The following is a 20,187-nucleotide window of genomic DNA, read 5'->3' as shown; positions in this document are numbered from 1 at the left end:
GAAGATACCCAGTTTTGAGGAGATGGAAGAGCACGCACCCAAGGCATGAGGCATACCAGTGGCTCGCTTGGGCTAAAACATTTTCAATTTATCAAACCTTTGCTTCGATCAATGAAAGTCGAAGCCTCACTTTTAACCATAAATTCTGCCCACTAAATATAATTTCTCGATAACATTGCATATATGACAAACAGTTAATTCGACTTTTTTTTTATATTAATTTAATTATTTGAAAATCGAAAGTAAATCTACTATTTTAATGATATTAAATTTTGTCAAAAAATCAATTCAACCCAATAGCTTAAACTGTTAGGTGAGGTCCCAAGATATGATTTATATTATTCTCTAACACACTCCCTCAAGTGAAAGCCCTTTGGATTTGAAACTTGCAAATAAGGATGGTGAGATTCGAACTCGTGATCGCTTGGTCATCAACGCTCTAATATCATGTCAAAGAACCAATTCAACCCAATAATTTAAACGGTTAGATAAAGTCTCAGGATATGGTTTATATTATTCTCTAACAAGTTCCCATATTCGTACATATATGACAACAAGTTAACACAACTTGTGTAATTAAGCCATCCACTACATTGTGCTCCTCTTTTTCTTGTGGTCCTGTATATGATAATTGGTTTTCAAGAAATCACTAATTAAAAAGGTAATGTTTTTCCTTCAAAATCATCACATGAACCTCACTAGCTAGGGCAAATCCATGTAGAGTCACACTACCTTACATGAAGCCACGTACGCCTTTCAGATTATTGAATATGCATGCGGGGGTAAAGTTTATACAAAAATAAAAGGCAATTCATAGCTTGTATTATAATTTGGCGCCGCCAGTGCATGATAACTTTAATTTATTTGTTAATGATCAATTTAGATAAAGAATTGTCAGTGCATCAAAACCTAGTATGGCGATGCCCTATCATATAAGCTTTATGAATGGAGGACTTGTCATTTTCCTGTCATCATGATTTAACCCCAAGAATTATAAGGTATACGATTAGGGCTTGTAGCTATGACTTTTACGATGAGTACAAGGATCAACACTAGAAAATTTGAAAGGCATTGGTGCTTTATGATCTAAAGGGCCAATGTCTATTTGCAGTTGCCAAACGTCTAAACTGCCAAAGAATCCACCGGCCTTGATATAGGATTTCCAATAGGTTTTTCAGAACATGGCTTGTTCGCCTCCTCTGATTGTGTTGTGTCTCACTACAATATTTATTGATGAAAATAATGCAATACTGCAAAAACTATATTGTAGTGGCACATGATTGTATATGGAGTGCATTTTTTATTATTTTTTAATCTAGTGACTATAAAAATCTTACAAGGTTGCTAGTAAAAATTGGCGTAGATGTGAACAAAAAGAATTATTGTTGAATTACATCACTAACATGAAGACAAGAGGAGTTTGGCATATTGAGAGAAGTGGGAATTACTCGGTCAAAGTCATGCAACAATCTTTTGGATAGAATTCGTTATCTATGTGTATCTTCTTTCTCTCCTCTTCTATGGAAAGGTATATTACCACCAAATATTGAAGTATTATCTTTGCTGTTATTGCATGGTAGAGTAAGCATCAAGGATTTCCTTGCAAGAAGGATTTTATTGACAATCTTTCAGCAGGTTGTCCCTTTTTTAATTCAGAAAAAGAAACAATTGAGCATTTTTTCTCTCCACTGTTATGAAACTTGGAAAGTATGGAATCACTTCATTCTCTGGATAGGTTTGCAATGGTGTATGCTAAAATTCTTGGAATCTCTTATGATGCAGTGGAAAATCCAAATAGAGGCAAGTTTCAACAAAAAAAAACCTATCCAGAGAATGATGTCTATGCAATGCTAAAGCTATTTTTTTCTTCTAAAGTAAAAGATAGATGTCTATGCAAATATTTAACCTTAATTTTTCTTTTTAATTTTGTTGTTTTTAACCTATTTTCACTTAAAAACTCTTGAACTAATTTATCAACTCAAAACACTTTTAAATTGTATAGAAAACACAAAATCAAATAAGAAAAAAAATTCTCTCACTTCTGATCTACTAGCTACTGTGATGTAGACAACTGATAATTTTATCTCTTATGTATTGTTTTCTAACTAGTTTCTCTCTTTTCTCTTAAACTCAATAACTAAAAAATAAATAAAATGAGTTTTTGAATCAAAGTCAAAATTCAAAAATGAAATTACTAATGTATTTTCTTAGTTTTTTATATTGTGGTCATTTCTCTTTTAATCTTATTTTTCTACTACAATTTAAAACTTTATCTCATGAAATTAGATGACAAAAGGATTCAAGAAAAAAAATAAGAGGTCTAAAAAAAATTACACAGATTTTAGAGGTGCTTCAAAAAAAAGTGAAAAAACTAAAAACATTATGAGATGATTCATTATTTATATGACCAATAAAATATCTTTCAAATATTTTAGTTTATAGTATAATTATATAATATTTTTCTTATAACACACATGTTTGTTCACTACAAGAAATGAAATGAATATTATAATCTTAATTCATCAAAGTAAGCAGTGAAAAAGTCCCTTTTCTCAAAATTTGTAAATGATTTTTTTTTGTTTTTCCTTGTTTTGCTTTCTATTTTAGGGTATGATCTACTAGTTAATGAAAAATTCCATAATTCAGAAATTAATATGTTGTTTTGTATTTTTCTCAAAGTAAGCAATGAAAAAGTCCTCTTTCTCATAATTTGTTGATGATTTTATTTTTCTTTATTTTGTTTTTTTTCTTCTTTTTAGGGTATGATATGATCTACTAGTTAATGACAAATTTGATAATTCAGAAATTAATAGGTTGTTTGGTATTTTTTTCAAAAAAAAAAAAAACCAATATTGAAAACAAAAACAAGTAATCATAAAACACACAAAAAAAAAAAACAATAATGGTTTGTCAAAAAATCTTAAAACCAAATAAAGTGTTTTTCAAATGGTGAGTTTTTTTCTTAGTCTTTTTAATAAAGAAAAAAACATCAAAACAAACAATTCCTTTAATTTGTTTATATTTTCAAATTAATGAAGGAAAATTGAAAATGATACCAAACGAATCTTAGGTTATAAAACTTAGTAAATCAAAGGAGGAAAATTCCTTGCTCAAAAAGATGATTGTAGGCATAAGTCACTTCTCCATTTGGTAGATCGATCCGGCTAGTATATATCATCATTTGGATCCAAACAACAAAAGAGACTATCCGATTAGGATATCCTTTTTTATGCAAACCATGTGCATTTAGACTCATCCAACATCGATCCCATGTGGCTCTACAGTTTTTTGCAAATGATCAGAAGGATCAGACCACTACTTTGAGAGAAAACAAACCCTTTGGCATCCATGTGTTGACCTTTACATTACTTCTTCCTGTATTATTTGTTATTTTCTTACTTTAAAATCCAACCAAGTGTCCAAGCACAGATGACTAGACCTTCCCCTTATCATTTTCAGAAGGAGATGCTTTGCATAAAGACTATGGAATGGGACATAAACGTTAAGGTGAGATACATAATAAAAAAACAGAAGGCTTTATTCTATGAAGTAGACGACAATCACGCTTTGGATGGACTTTGTCGGTCTCCACATTCTCTCCACTATACATTGTCCCATGTCAATTTCTCAGGTCTTAGATTTTGTCCTATAAATATGAAATTATGTTCCATGGAAGCTACTACTTTCTTCTTTCGAAGCTCAAGCTATTAATACTGGCCAGTACTTAAACAAATCTAGCTTGTTACCCTTCTTCCCAGACTTAGTTATACTCTTAACATATACTAGTACATGGCTAGCAGAGTTGCTTCAACTTCAAGGGCAATGATACTTTTGTTAATGGTTTTATTCTCGGCAATCTTCTTGACTTCAGAGGCACGTATCCTCAAGGGGGGTCAAGCATTGCAAGGAAATGCTAATAATAGCCGCCACCTTTTGCTCGAGTTAGGTTTTGATCTCTCCAAACTTGAGCATTATCGAAGGTTGTCTACTCTTAGTGTTGCCTCTGATAGACTTTCACCAGGAGGACCAGATCCTCATCATCATTAGTGACCAAGTTGTTTTAGGGAGCGCTACCTTCCAAGATGGATTATATCTAATAAAGTTTGTGTTTGTTTGTTTTCATCATTCTACGACAGGCAGTGCTGCTTTTGGTTTATCGTACGGTATTTAGTCAATCACTTTGGTTCGGTGAAAGACAGGCTCTTTGATCCATTTTCTTTTTGTTTATGTTAAATGTATGATCAGCAATGATGTGGAATTGGCTTTGTTAAAAGTACTTTAACGAGAGAAAGCTATGTTGCTTTCTTGAGTATTTTTCAATATATCGGTCATTTTTCTTTTATTGTAATGATCATCGACGATATGACGACCTGTGACTGCTTTTATATAGTTTTTTTTTTTTTTTTTTTTTTTTGTTTAACGTGGGTGTCCGGGCCAGTTTGCGCGCACCTCGACTAATCTCACGGGCCCTGAAGTTAACGACCATGTAAGCCTCCAGTGGCCATCATATGAGCAACCACAGGGCTCGAACCTGAGACCACAGAGGGAGCAAACCTCTTGGTCCCAAATTCTTACCACTGAGCTACCACCTAGATGGTTGCTTTTATATAGCTTCTTCTCTGAAAAAGTTTATGCTTTTTTTCTTACAAGTCAGAAGACTTTATAAGATACAATAAGGGAAAAAAGATTAGACCACTCAAGATGAACGGAGATAATGTAATGGATTATCTCAATATCAAACACCTTTGATTGTTTTCTTTTAATTAACTTATAGGAGAGATGTAATATTAAGTTTTGATTGAGAATAAAAATTAGAGTATTTTTTTTTTTACTATTACTAGGTATGAGATCAACTCAGCGACCATTAGAGATTTATCCTCTTCCTCAGGATGAGGAATCAAAGAGTATAGAGGAAAATCTCCAACCCATCTATCAAACCACACTGAAACCTGCTGACCGTAACCTATTCTCCATTTGTATCCCTCACGCACAAAAGGAATGGCCCTGCAAATAGACTTCCAAATAGTAGAAGCTGAAAGATGAAGGAGATGAGTAAAAATATTATCACTGTGAAGTTATTTTTGCCGCATCAGTTGCGCGCATAATTTATCCGGATTTTCAACGAAATGCCACCCAAGCTTACCGAACATAGCAATATTGTTATCCCTAGCCTGACACAAGCCCAAACCGCCTCGACTTTTAGGAGAACAAACAGCTTCCCAGATTAGAAGATGAATGCCGTTGCCAGAATTCTGAGTACCCTACAAAAATCCTCTAGCAAGTCTATCAATCTCATCACAAACACTAGAAGGAAAGAATCCTTCTCTTACGCCATGTCCGCAGTAAAACTCAAGTGAAATCTCCTACTCAGCTCCTCTTTATGCCGTCTATGAGTGTGAGGAGAAAGGAAGGCCTTAGTTTTATCAGCATTAACAACCATAGCAAAACATGCATAAAATTTAGTCATGGACAACTCCACAGTGCTTAGTGGATGCACTGGAAAAAAGTATAACATCATCTGCTTTTAGCAAATAAGAAATAGATAAACCCCCATGAGATACGGCACAGGATTCCAGGGTCTAGATTCCACTTCGCCTTGATTAGCATGGCCAATTTCTCCATTCACAACACAAATAAGTATGGAGACAAAAGATCTCCCTGACGGAGGCCTCGACGAGGAGTAGAGGGACAAAGTCGAACTTCATTCCAGATTATAGAGAGAGAGGATTGAGAGACACACGACATGATCAAATTCGCATACAAGACCAGAAATCTAAAATCATAGTATGTCTGCTTCAAAGAGCGCCATTTCACTTGATCATATATAATCCTTGGCCAAATCAATTTTTATAGCAACGCTACCCAACTTCTTCTTAGATTTCCGAATGGTATGAAGCAGTTCCTGAGCAAAAGCACTATATTATCTGCAAGAGATAAAGGCACCCTGAAGTGGGGTAATCGACAAATCCAGAAAAGGGAAGAATGCGATTCACTAGGACTTGGTCAGAATCTTGTAGCTAACGTTACACAGACTTATAGGACGGAATTGCTTCATGCTCACTGGATTGGGTCGTTTGGAATGAAAACTAATAGCGTATCTGCTAGCTTGGAAAGACAACAACCAGATTCAAAAGCATCTTTTAACCATATGAAACAAAGAATCACCAATAAGATGCCAGTGCTTCTAATAGAAAAGAAGGTTGGAAGCCATCAGGTCCTGGATGTTGGTAGGAGAAACCACTTATGGTGGCTTAGAAACACTAGAAGGGATAAAACAAGCTCTTTCATTTCCAAAACACAATCTTATATCTATCGAAAAAAACTCTCAAATTCTCACCCTCTCTTTATCTCTAGTGTTTCTCTCTTCATTTTCCACACACAAATTCATGAACACACATACGAAAATCTGAATTTCCAGCCCCACTGCAATTCCATGCAATAAGATTTGGTAACGTTTAGTTATTTAATTAATGCTTCATGATAGAAGAGATAAAGATTGTTGAAAGCTTAAATCACATTATCAAACACCAAACCTGAAATGCGTTGGACCTCATTTATCACTTGATAAATTGCAATAGGGTAATCTTTTTTAGTCTCGTCTTCTCGCAGAGAGAGTGACATTTCTTCCTGAAATCAAGTTTTACTGAAATGTCACCATTGTCTTTACCCATAATTTTTGTTTTTTAGCCACTAGTAACAATTTAACTCATTTTCACCAATATTATAATGCGATATAATACTAAAAATTTATTTTTCTATAATAACTCAAAACATATATTTTAATCATAAACATATGACTTTCCATGAGTTTAGAATTTCACCCCATCATAAGGTATGTTGGAATTTCAGAATTTAAAAATTATTTTTCGAGCATGCTCTAATCATGATTAGCCTCATTGTGGGTTCTTTTTTTAAAAAAAATATATATGTATGTTTTTTTAACGTGTTTTTTATATTAAAAAATTTCAGGTGTAAATTAGACCCTCACCTTATAAATATCAATTCATGAACGAGAAGTATAAAAAAGACACCACAAAACTAGTTAATCTTTGATAAGTCAATTTAGTTCATTAGAGAACCAAATAATGCGAGAAATCATCTCAACACTAAAAAACAATAGTTTAGAAGCAATATTGATCATAAAACTAAATAAAAAAGTGTCTTACAATGAGTTTTTATACTCCAAACAAAAATACCCTAATAGATCTACCCGTAGTGGGCTAATTTGAACTCAAACAAGCATTTGGTTGTAGCTAAAATAATTAAAACCAAACATAAGTTAAGCCTAAACAATGGGTTGTAGCTAAGCCAACTAAACCCATAAAATAACAAACCCAGTGTTTAAACAATTAAACATTTTAAGAGAAAAACCAAGGTCGTGGCTATGGTCAACTCAAAAGAAAAATTAAATCCCAAACAATAAGTTTATATAGGCTGCTGAATTTTAAAGAACTAAAAAAAAGTAAGAACAAGTCAGATCCCCTGCTTAAATAATGTGTAGTAACCATTTTTTATTTTCTTATATCGAATCCAAGAAAATTTGCCGTCTAAATATTATCTTCTTGGAATTGAGAGAAAATCTGCCGCCTTTAATCTCCTTGAATTTGAAGGAGATACAACTCCCCTTCTTTGCCTATAAAGATTGATGTTAACCTCTCTTCCTTAACTACTTTAAATCTTTATTGATCTTGTACTCCTTGTATTTATTTATATATTGTTCATTTTAACATAAATATTCTTGATCAACAATTCTAAATTCTTCATTTTATTGTTCTAAAAAGTTGAAATGATGCATGTACCTCTGGTATCAAAAGAAATAAGGCATGTGTTCATGGTCATTTTCATATTTTCATAAATGCCTTTTGTTAATTCCATATTTGTGGAGAGCTTTTTTGTCTTTTTACATTTAATATATATATATATATATATATATATATATATATATATATATATTTTGATCAACAATTCTAAATTCTTTATTTTATTGTTCTAAAAAATTGAAATGATGCATGTAACTCTAAACAATCCTTTAATAATTAATGAGTCAGTAGAAAAAATTAAATTACCCCTAAATCTAAGGCATGAATTTGTAATTTTATGTGTAATTTCACTGTAACCAAGAATAGCAATGTAATTTCATTGTTGAAGTGAATAATATTTTATGAGTGTGTGCATAATGATTTTTTTATGCGTTTAAGTGTTTTTGTTAACAAGTTTTGATTTAAAAATCATGATTCTAATTAATTAAAACATGTTTTTCTTAAAATAAAAAGAAAAAATACGAATAAGAAAAGAGAGTTTTGATTAAAAAATGTAGTTATTTCTCCTTAATTTAAATAGTTAGATTTCTTATGAATATATATTTTAATTTCCTTAAATTTTTATTCCAAAAACCATATTGCTAATCAAAAAGATATATTTTTGTCATACAAAATAAAATGTACAAAAAAGGGAATTTTGACTAAAAATAATATTTTTTCCTTAAAAAATTATATTGATAGATTTCTTACCAATATTTATTTTAATTACTACAATATTCAATAAAATAATTTAAAAAGTGATGTTGCGGGAAACCAGCTAGTTTCTTCCTAAAATTTTACTGAAATGTCTCCAATATTTCTCTGCCCATAATTTTTGTATTTTTAGCCTCTAATAATAATTTAACTAATTTTCACCATTACTATAATGCGATATGCTAAATTATATATATATGTCAAAACTATTCTCATCCCTTAACATAAGACTTAATCTCTGAGTTTGGAATTTGACCTCAATCATATATAGCATGTTAAAATTTCATAATTATAAAACATTGGATACTCTTTTCAAATAATCCTCAAACATAGAGGACTGATTTGTATATCATCTCTACAACGTTTTCCTGTTGTTTTCAGTTTGAGGAATTGAACAGACACTCCCTTCCTCTGTTGTTGACTTTGAATGGCATAGATGTTGCCACATCAGCCCAATTTTAACTCCTCTAAACCTGCAACCCACTTCTGGCGCGTGTAAATCACTGCCGACCACTATAACCTCTTCCATTCCCACCCAAAACCAGAGGTTACATCTCACGCACTGCTCCCTACGTGAGCGAACCCTTCAAAATTCCAGAATCAAAACTCCGCGCCACTAACCTCTCAAATATTCCCACTCTCGCATCCACACCACGCACACATCTATCCCTATCTTATTGGAGCGTGCATAACACGTATTATATATCTAGTGGGTCTAAGTTTCTAGAAAGTTGCTAGAATACTTACACGAGCACGACATTTAAATACACGAACGCACACGCACCGTACACCTGTAAGATAAAGGATTAGTAAAGTAAGGTGACGAGTTCTAGAGAGAGAAAAGTTTTTTAGAGAGAGAAAGTCTCGTGCTCATTTTTTTTGAAGTTTTAGAGAGAGAAAGCGAAAGGCAAAAGGAATCGAAGATCTCCACAAAATTAGAGCTCGAAACCCTAACCTTCTCTTTCTTTCTCTCTCAAGAAATCTCTATCTTTTACACTGTGTGTGTTTGGCGATGTGTAGATACATGATTCTGTATGTATAGGTTTTTAGATCGTGAAAGATTCGATAAAGGTTCGTGCTTTACCCTAATTTCTTGTGGTTTCTACGCGTTTTTTTTCCCTAATTGAATTTCTATGTTTGTGTTTGGGTTGATTTGGGAGTGAAATTAGGGTTTTTCTCTGGCGTTGTGGTTATATTGGAAACCCTAATTTTTGGGGGTTTAGGGGAATTTTGAGGAAATTAGGGTTTTGAAAACGGGATTGAGAGGAAATTACTGTTTTAAAGGGGAAAGTTAGGGTTTTGAGGTGGTACATGTATGGCTTCTGAGAGTGTAGTAGGAGAAGGAGGAAATGAAGGAGGAGAAGTTAGAGAGAAACAAAGGTATACAGAGAATAAGGTTTATACTCGAAAAGCCTTTAAGGGACCCAAAAAGAACAGCCTCATCAACACCGTTGTCACCACCACCACCACCACTGATAACAACAGTAACACAAATATAACCACCACTACCACAGAAGCCGCTGGCGAAAATAACATCAACACCACAACAACCACTGCAACTGCCACAACTGAAACTGCGACTGCCACAACTGAAACTGCGACTGCTCTAACCACCGCCTCCGCTGTTGCAACTGAAACCGCAACTAAAACCACCTCCACTGCAGCTACTGAAACTGCAACTGGGAATGAAACAAATGACAAGGAGAACTACGAAAAGGACTTGGTTGAAGTGCGAGAATCAGAACCTGTAGCAGTTGAAGACACAAATACTGCCCAGCAAGTGCAACAGCCTGTTTCTCACTCAATTGTAGTTTCAGATGATTCTACCAGACTAAATAGGCAGGAAGTTCAGGAGGTGGTGCCCAGTGTGAGAGAGCAAGTTGTGGAGAGGGAGCTGCATGTGGGGAATGGGGTGCTGCTGAAGGAAGGGATGGATAATAGGGTGAAGGTGGACTTGTTATCGCAGTCGAAGCAGGAGAAGAGGGAGCTCAGAAAGAAGTTGGAGAGTGAGCTTGAATTGGTGAGGAGTTTGGTGAAGAAAATTGAGGCGAAAGAATTGCAGCTCAGTGTTGGTAGGCTGAATCATTCGCGGGTGGTGCTGGTAAATGATGGGGTGGATAGAAGATTGAGGAGGGTTAATTCAGAAGTGGGATCAGTGGGTGTTCCCCGTGTGAGCACAATTCCTATTCTTACTCCTACTCCTAGGCAGTCTAGGCCTTTGAATCAGCTTAGTATATCTGTTCTGGAGAATAGCCAGGGCATGGGTGAGTTTGTGGAGAAAGAGAAGAGGACACCAAAAGCAAATCAGTTCTATAGAAATTCAGAGTTTTTGCTTGCGAAAGACAAGTTTCCACCAGCTGAGAGTAATAAGAAGTCGAAATTGAATGGGAAGAAGCAAGGGGCAGGGGAATCAGGGTTTGGGTTTGGGACAGGCACTAAGATATTCAAGAATTGCAGTGCTTTGCTTGACAAACTGATGAAGCATAAGCATGGTTGGGTGTTTAATACACCTGTTGATGTGAAGGGTCTTGGTTTGCATGATTACTTTATCATCATCAAGCATCCCATGGACTTGGGCACCGTGAAGTCCAGGCTGACCAAGAATTGGTACAAGTCCCCGGAAGAGTTTGCAGAGGATGTGAGACTTACATTTCACAATGCTATGAAGTATAACCCGAAAGGACAAGATGTTCACGTAATGGCAGAGCAGTTATTGGATATATTTGAGACTAAGTGGGCTGTTATAAAGTCGGATTATGATCATGAGATGAGGTTTTCTTCCAGTTATGAGGTGGGCATTCCTACACCTACATCAAGAAAGGCTCCTCCATTTGTACCACCCCCTCTTGATATGTGGAGGATTTTGGATAGATCAGAATCAATGACATATCCTATTATTGATACCAGACCCAAACCCATTACCACTACACCTTCTAGTAGAACCCCTGTTCCAAAGAAGCCCAAGGCAAAGGATCCAAACAAGAGAGACATGACTTATGACGAGAAACAGAAGCTTAGTACAAACCTCCAGAGCCTACCTTCAGAGAAACTGGACAACATTGTACAGATAATAAAGAAGAGGAGTTCAGCACTCTCCCAACATGATGATGAAATTGAAGTGGATATTGACAGTGTTGATGTGGAGACTCTGTGGGAGCTGGATAGGTTCGTCACCAACTATAAGAAGAGTTTAAGCAAGAATAAGAGAAAAGCTGAGCTTGCCATTCAAGCTAGAGCAGATTCTCAGCTGAATGTGCAGCACAAGGTAAAGCCTTTGACCAAATTTCTCAGCATTAAGTGTACTTTTCTAAAAGGAATTTGTGGTTGATAAATTTCTACTGATATTTGGTTGCAGGTCTCAGCACCAGTTGTGGTGGAGGCACCAAAAGAAACAAAAGCAGGTAAAGTTTTCTGATTATGAGTCTTAATTTCGTTTTGGTTACCCTATAGTTTAGTTGTATTGGTTATTTGAAACATTGTTTCTTTTGCTGGTAGATGAAAGGAATGTCTCCACTTTGTCACCTAATCACGTGGAGAAACTGGGAGACAATGGAAGTAGGTCTAGTAGTTCAAGCAGCTCCAGCAGTGATTCTGGATCTTCATCAAGTGGTACTGCTTCACATTTCTAATTTTGCAACTTCTGTCATTGTTATGTCTTATATATTTGGTCTGATGTTTGGTGAACTCATTTATTTTTCTTTATCTGCATGATTATTGCAGATTCTGACAGTGACAGCTCCTCAGCGTCTGGATCTGATGTAGGGAACTAATTGAGTACTCAAGTAGTTCAGGTGGTTGCATATTCTCCTGGGTTTGCATGAAATGTTTATGTGACTTTTATTTGCAGATGATGTTTGTTGAACTTTTATTTGCAGATAAATTGTGCACTTTCCTGTGTTTCTTCCTGTTTGTTGATTATAATATGGTATACTGTGCTGTTCATCAATGTCACCTCATTGTCATATTAGCGCTTGTCTGCTGTCCGGACTGCAAGTGCTACCCGCAATGTAGTAGCAATAGAGATACTAATAGCATGATCATTATTGTTGAGAAGAATTATGTTTGCTTAGGATTTGCAGGATGCTTAGGACAACACTCCTTATTTGCAGGATGCTTTGGTGATTAACCTTTTATTGCTTAAGGTCCTGTCTAGTTATGTGGATGATGTTGGCTTGGTTATTGGTGGGTTGGTTCTGAATTCTGATAGTTACATGTGGGTACCACTCACTGGTATGAATACCTTATAGGCTGGGTATGGATTAGTGAGGGAAAAAGAATATGACTTCGGACTTCAGAGCTTGGGAGCAGAAAATGGGTTCAGAATCTGCTCTAAGATTAGCTGGCTAATGTAATGACCTGGCATTAGAAATTGGTTTCTAAATGGTAGAAAGCCTGCACTGTATAAATTGGCGCACACCATGACAATTTGGGTGGGGGGCGATAGTTAATCATCAATGAATTTAAAATGTTTTATGTGATGGATTGTTGGTTGATTACAGCTATTATGACCTATTTCAAATGGTTTCTGATTCTTGTTACATTTGGATGATATTTGAAATGCATATATATATATATATATATATATATAGAGAGAGAGAGAGAGAGAGAGAGAGAGCATTTTAGGCTTGTTGATCATGTACAAGCCTTTTTTTTGTTTTTTGAACTCCATTTCTGGTGTTAAAATTTATATTTTTCATCTTTCCCAGCCAGTGACATTTTCTTGGACCATCCTCTCTGTCTGAACCACCTATGCACCATTGCCATCTCTGAAAGTTAATTAATCACTATGTTGGTTCTGAAGTTGGATTATATTTATAGGGTCTTCCACTCAATCACTTCTTTTTTGTTTTCCTGTATGCACAACTAATTCCTAAATGATGATTCAATGGAAGAAGACATTTTCTAAAACGTTTAAAAAAGGGCAGTTTGTTTGTTATGGAGTTGGAGGCCTTTTTTTTGTGTTTGTGTTATTTGCACAATAAAGATGTTGAGATGAAATTACATGTTCTCAAAAACCTGTTCTCTTTGACCTTTACAACATGTGCACATGTTATTATAGGAAACTCATGTCGATTTTACCTGTACAATTAATTACCAGCCTCTATTGTTGTTTTCATTTTCTTAACGTGGTGATTTCTTTCACGGATAAAAGTTACCCTCCATGATTCTCGTGTATAGTATCCCATAAGTGCACGTGTTTTGTTCTCAACTGTACAGTATAGTGGGTTGCATGCAATAATAGCTGTGATGTTAACTATGGTGCAGATTAGTTGCAGTCACAGCCACCAGCAAGTCTAGAGTTCAATTGTCTTAGGACTAGTTTCAAGGTCTGTCATGGGAACCTTGCTATACAATACAGCAAAGCATGACTGTCTTAAGAAACATGCTAAATTGTGGGATAGTTGGTGAAGCCTGGTTATTCTTAGAGTTGTTTTCCGGTTGTATTTTGCCATCTGTTTTATTTTTTTCCTATTAAACTTGTGGAAGAAATGCTTATCTGTGCTTTCTGGATTAGTAAAAATGAAACTGTAATTTTAAAGGATGCTTGCATGCAGATAGGCATTAGTTTTTGTGGATTGTCTATTCTTGCATGGGCATGCAAATAAATGTTTTGTAAACAGTTGAAGCGTTGTCTTGCTGTTATGGTTTCATGCAAGATTTTCCTCTCTATTCTGCATTAGCTAGCTGATGAGAAGTATTTCTTAGCTTGTGATTGGCAATGTCTACGTTTGTTAAATACTAGTGGTACTCCTCGCTCATATCACCTTTCCTTTTTCGGTGACAGATCTCAGAAGTTTAGGGTAGATGGCTATCTCCAAAGTTGGTGTACAATGCATTCTGGATTTCGATTCTCATTAGGAATCTGCCTTTGGTGTACAGTGAAGTTCTCGAGGCGACGGATTGTCCTGCCAGTGCAAAGTGTAGTTTGTCTCTCTTGTGGGAACTGGTTTCTTCATGTGGCTTATCTGTCTGCTCTTGCATTTGTATAATACGCCCTAGAATGTGGTTATGATATAGATACAGTGGTTTGTTTTCCTCTAGCATGTGTACATGGCTAACTACTAGTCATTTTAGTTCTAGCTACCTTGCCGTTGATTTTGTGTTAGCAGATTCAGGATTCTTTGGTGCTATAGAATAGATAGTCTGTAATTCAAACTCATGAAGTTATAATTGCTTCTTAAGAAATAATTTTTTCTGGAGATTTCTGGTTTGTGGTCTTGGCAAAGATTATGGGGCTCCATATGAACACTCAAACTATACTGCATACGAGTCCCTACAGCAGCCATATCCATTGAGTTTTACTCGTATAATATTATTTCTTATGAATGTTATTGTTTCCTCACAATATAAGGTTTAATCAATCATGTGCTGATGCAGTCTCTTGGATCCATTGCATGTAAATGGGATATTTTATTTGTTGTAAAATGCCTTGAAAAAACTGAAAAAGTGAAGAAGAAGAAAGAAACCCATGGTTAGGGATGGCAATGTGCTGTTGAGCTTGAGCTGGATTTTTCTCCTTTCATCTCTAACTCAAAATATTTAAATTCATCACCACTATTCATCTATAATCTAGCTGCTTGGATTGGATTGGGTGAAGGGGTTTTTTTTCATTCGTTGAGTGCCCAACCTAATCCAGATTTCTTCTTTTATTTTTTTGAATCGTTTTTAAAAAATAAAATATAAATTATAAAACTATAAAATAGAATTTAAATTTAAACGTTAAAATCATATAAATCATTCATGAATTATAAAATAATGATTTATATATTATATTAAAATATAAAATTACAGTCACATAAAATAAAATAAAAATTCATTGTTATAAAATCTTAGGTTTACTTGAGAATATGGTAAAATTTATTTTTAAAAGTGTATTTTTTGCATGGAAATGTATTAAATTAATAGTTTTTTTTTTATTTTTAAAAACTTATTTTTGATATCAACACAAAATTATAAAAAAATATAAAGAAAAAATAATAATTTAAAGCTAAATAAATTTAATTTTTTAAAAAAATATAATTGAATCTCAATATCAAAAAATATTTTAATTTAGAAAACTAAGATCGCGAAAGCTTCTACTTTTAACCTTTTAAAAAATGCTTTTACCTCGATAAAACATTACATTGATTTATTTTTTATTTTTTATTTTTTAATTTATTTTGAAAAGTTAATATTAAAAATAAAAAATTATTTATAAGTAAAACTTATCTTTAAAAAACATCACCGATACCAAAGACGCACAAAAGCTGAAAACAATGTAGACCAGTCACCAGAAACTAGTTAAGGTAAATGCAAATTCATCCCCTCAAACTCATGCTCTCTCCAACTTTTGCAAGATGCTCATCCAATCTCAAACCTTATTTCCTCAAAACCAAACCTTTCTCTTCTTCTTCTTTAGATTTTTCACCATGGTCTGGTCTGCAATCATGGAGAGAAAGCCCATTGAACAAAAACAGGTTTTGGGGACCAAAAGGCCCACAAACACCTCCCTCTTCAATTGACACCAATGGCACTTCATTGTTGGACTCTGCTTCTTCTCTTGCAGAACTTGGTGCTCTTGTTCTCTCTACTAGCGACCCTCTCTCAAAATCCAAGCTTTCCCATTTGGCTTTCTCTAAGTGGCGCAATGAGAAGCTTCCTGTTGGGGTATATGACCCTCCTTCAAGACCTGCTAGGCCACCTAAACCTGAATTGGTTTGTTTTCTTATTGGTTTTTTACACTTTATTCTTTAATGGGTGTCTCTAAAAGCTTGAATTGCTTATTGAAGTTTGGTTCTTTTGTGTTTGTTGTTATGTTTTGTGTTGTTCGTCGCCAAGGTGATTTATGGATTTTTTTTTTTTGTGCATTATCAATGCCACTGCAATGGACATTTGGTCAAGTGTTTATGAGTTTGTGCTAGTATGGTTTATTTATCGCTTACTTGCAATTGTTCCATTGAACTATTTTCTAGTATCAGGAAGTGGAGATTTTTTATGGTGCCTCAGTGCAGGTATTGCTTTCACAGTATGTAGTTCATGTCAGTGGGATTTGTTGCTTTCAATTTCATTCAGAATTGGACATTTCAGGACCTCACTTTCGTTTATGCTATTTGTGGAATTTGTCCCTTTTACATTTTAGAAATGTCATTAGCTTGTTTTTCTCACAAAAGAAAATGCCATTACCTATGTATGTTCCTAAAGTAATTTGGGTAGGGAGTTGATGATTTAGTGATTTGAATATTATTGGTTGATTGAAATTGCTAACTAATTATTGTTTATAGGAAAATTAATTGCTTCAGTTGTTGAATTGGTCGTTGGATTCATGTGCTCGTTTCCAGGTTTCCCCAAAGGAAATTCCAGCTCCTAAAGATTCAGGCATGCCTCTTAATGCTTACATGCTTCATAATCTTGCACATGTGGAGCTAAATGCAATTGATTTGGCGTGGGATACTGTTGTTCGATTTTCGCCTTTTAGCGAGATTTTGGAGGAAGGATTCTTTGCAGACTTTGCACATGTCGCTGATGATGAGAGTCGTCATTTTGCTTGGTGCTCTCAGAGACTTGACGAGCTGGGTTTCAGGTCAGTTAATTCATTGCTCTGAGTATTATCGCCTCTTTATTGTTGTGCCAAGTAGTATTAATTTCCTTGTCATTAGATATGGAGATATGCCTGCTCATAATTTGCTTTGGAGGGAGTGTGAAAAATCATCCGATGATGTTGCTGCCCGTTTGGCTGTGATCCCTCTAGTCCAGGTAATGTTTTGCTCTGAATACATTATCTAGACCTCATTGATCCAGTGGGTGTTAAAATATGCTTGCACAGTGATTTTTATGGCTCTGCATATGCCATTTTTTCAATTTTCCTTTGGTTTCCCATTCAAGGTTTGCTATCCAAGAAGCTACTAACATGTTCATGACAAGCAAACATGCATACTGGCATGTGATTACTAAGATAATATGTTCTATGAAATAAGAATATGAAATCATTGTGTTTAGATGAATGGTAGAGATTTCTGCAGTCACCTCACTATATATTTCAATTTTCCATATAATATATTTAGATATTTGTTGCCAGATAGGTAAGTTATAGAATTTTTACCCTCAGGCAAGTGGTATGTGTCTTGTGAAGTCCTTGTTATTTCTGCCTGCCATTTCAGTTCACTCAGCGAATTTATGATGTGTGCAAGTGCTGGTTAAAGGATGATTCTTACTTTTGATATGCCCATAGAACTCTTAAACATAATGAAACTTCAATCACAGATAGATTGTACATAACACATTTTTTCATTTCTATTTAAAGAGGATTTTTTTTTCTTTGTTCTTCTAATACCATGGATTTAGGAGGCTAGAGGACTTGATGCTGGGCCAAGGCTAGTGCAAAAACTAGTTGGCTTTGGAGACAATATTACATCTAAAATAGTGGCTAGAATTGCTGATGAGGAAGTTGCTCATGTAGCCGTTGGGGTCTACTGGTTTGTCTCAGTCTGTCAGAAAATGGGTCGTGCCCCTTGCTCCACTTTTAAAGGTTTAGCAGACCTTTTAATGTTTAATCTTAGATAGTCACTTCTTCATATGTCTTTAGTTCCATATATGCCATGCAAGTATTTATTTGCGAATATTTTTGCCACATTGAGTAGATTTGTTAAGGGAGTACAACGTGGAGTTGAAAGGGCCCTTTAATTATTCAGCTAGAGATGAAGCTGGGATTCCCCGTGACTGGTGAGAAAAACTGTATCTCAGTTATTGTTTGCATGGAATTCAAAATGTGATGTATTTTAATAGTTAATGTTTGATCCATTGACCTATCTTCCTTGACAATCTAACAGAAAATCAATCTTCTTTTAACTCTGCACCCAAAGAAAAGCTGTTTTTAATTTGATTCTTGCATTACCTCTGCTGTGCAGGTACGACAAATCATCCACAAATAAACAAGACGAGGTTACAAAACCAAATACCCCCGAGAAGCTTTCTGTGGTATGAGATTTAGTTTCTTTCTCTCCCTCCCCAGGAGAGTTAACATGTGTACAATGTTAGTAGCAAATATACTAAGTGGTGGTTCACATTACAGGTTTACGAAAGACTTGCTTCTATCATTGCCATGGAGACTGAAAATGCAAGTTTGAATAAGCCAGCTGGATAATACCTAGGGCGTAGGCAGCTTAGGTTGAAAATCCTAAAATTCTTAGCAGATGGTTGGGTGACAAATTGATTTGAAGTTTCATTTACGACTCAGCCAGTAGCTATAGTGATATAGCTCAAAGACAGGTCACTCTGAATTAGTAGTTCAGAGTCATCTTGTCTTGCATTTTGCAACTCCGGGTAACTGCCAATGCTGGCCCTTTCTGGAGCTTATAGTTTTAGAAGTGCTCTTTTCATCATATTGTCTGTCTTTCTATCATGTATATATGTGAATTTGTATAGATTAGAACTTCTGTAGTTTCTTTCTTGATCAGTTCTAAGAAAATAACTGTAACAAATGAAATCCCTCTTGATGACATTTGGATTGGGTGGCTGTGGAGCAGAATAGGCTATGATATCAGTCTTTCTGATTCTGCTGGATCCAAGGATGATTTTTATATAATTATATAGATTAAGCTTTCTGAAAGCATCTTTCAGGTTTAGTTAACAAACACTAGTTGTTTTATTATTCATAAAGGATTTTATTTTGGAATCAAGCTGTGGAGACCAATCTAGAAGAGTACAAATGACTAGCCACAAGGCCTGCAACAGGGTGATTCGGCTGTTGTTCCAATTATGCTTATATCATAATCAAAAGAAGGAAAAAAAAGTGTTGATAGTGGCTGGCCGAACATTGGGCATCTCAAAAGAAGTCATTAAGCTTTGTTTTTGTTGTTGGATCACATGCAATCCTCATTCGTTCGTGAAAGGGCTTCAGCTAGTGGGGGACACATTAAAATGGAGCTGATTTTAAAGATGAAAGGCATTAAAGCACTTCGACTGGAATGGCAACGGTATCCACGAGGTAGGTTTTAATTAAATCTATAGAAGACCTATATTCATTTTGATATATATATATATCTTATCTACATCATAGGAGAGAAAATAAACCATTGGAAGGGAGGCCACATATATTTAGTCTTCTTCCTCCAAACTTTCAATTTAATTCCTAAACTTTTAATTTGATTTCTAGAAATTTAAAGGTATAATTGTTGATTGCAAAAACAAGAATTTATGAGGATTTCATAAACCCTAAAATTATAGATTAGTTATACAAAAAAAAAATGATTTAATAAACTTTGAATGTAATAATTATATCTCAACAAGATAAAAAATTGTTTTAAATTGTATGTTAAATTGATGACTAATATTCAAAAATATGATTGACTGGTGGCTATAAGAATATGTGATTTCACTTGAAGGATTGAACGAAGAAACTCTAGAGTTTATGTCATCAAAATCATCAATATCTTGGTATGAAGGAGGATTCTCCTAATTGTAGAGATCAAGGAAGAGGAAGAGGAAGAGGTAGAGCAATGATCTTGATCTTGATAGTCGGTAGAATAAATTAAGCTTTGCCAATTATTGGTATAAGAGACGAGATCACAAAGGTTACGTAAACATTAAATGCCTAGTCAAAGCTTCTAACTTGTAATAAATGTGATCTTTCTTCGAACAACCTTAGTTAAGTTATAAATATCTATTTATCATGTCCTCTTATTATTTACCCACAACT

At 34.8% G+C, this 20,187-nt stretch overlaps 2 protein-coding genes across 5 annotated transcripts; both read left to right on the top strand.

Moving 5' to 3' along the window:
• The first annotated feature begins 9,310 nt into the window (after positions 1-9,310).
• On the top strand, positions 9,311-14,713 carry LOC7467458 (transcription factor GTE4). 3 transcript variants are annotated; one of them, XM_002325988.4, is made up of 5 exons: positions 9,311-11,778; positions 11,869-11,914; positions 12,009-12,122; positions 12,234-12,304; positions 14,299-14,713. In XM_002325988.4, exons 1-4 carry the CDS (start codon positions 9,829-9,831, stop codon positions 12,281-12,283), a joined length of 2,160 nt encoding a protein of 719 aa, XP_002326024.3. In that variant the 5' UTR covers positions 9,311-9,828; the 3' UTR covers positions 12,284-12,304; positions 14,299-14,713. The 3 variants fall into 3 exon arrangements, with proteins under 3 accessions (XP_002326024.3, XP_024446917.2, XP_024446918.2); XM_024591149.2 differs by having other exon boundaries at positions 12,234-12,307; XM_024591150.2 differs by lacking the exon at positions 12,234-12,304.
• Positions 14,714-15,734: 1,021 nt separating this feature from the next.
• Positions 15,735-19,101, top strand: LOC7467457 (uncharacterized). Of its 2 annotated transcripts, none has more exons than XM_024591056.2 (7): positions 15,735-16,160; positions 16,832-17,073; positions 17,150-17,246; positions 17,835-18,018; positions 18,131-18,212; positions 18,398-18,467; positions 18,562-19,101. In XM_024591056.2, the coding sequence occupies exons 1-7, from the start codon at positions 15,804-15,806 to the stop codon at positions 18,631-18,633; spliced, it is 1,104 nt and encodes a 367-aa protein (XP_024446824.2). In that variant the 5' UTR covers positions 15,735-15,803; the 3' UTR covers positions 18,634-19,101. The 2 variants fall into 2 exon arrangements, with proteins under 2 accessions (XP_024446824.2, XP_024446823.2); XM_024591055.2 differs by having other exon boundaries at positions 15,737-16,208.
• Positions 19,102-20,187: the final 1,086 nt, after the last annotated feature.

Source organism: Populus trichocarpa, chromosome 19, assembly GCF_000002775.5.
Source record: "Populus trichocarpa isolate Nisqually-1 chromosome 19, P.trichocarpa_v4.1, whole genome shotgun sequence".
NCBI lineage: Eukaryota > Viridiplantae > Streptophyta > Magnoliopsida > Malpighiales > Salicaceae > Populus > Populus trichocarpa.
Note: the sequence above shows the minus strand (reverse complement) of the source record. Positions and strands in the feature narration are given on the sequence as shown.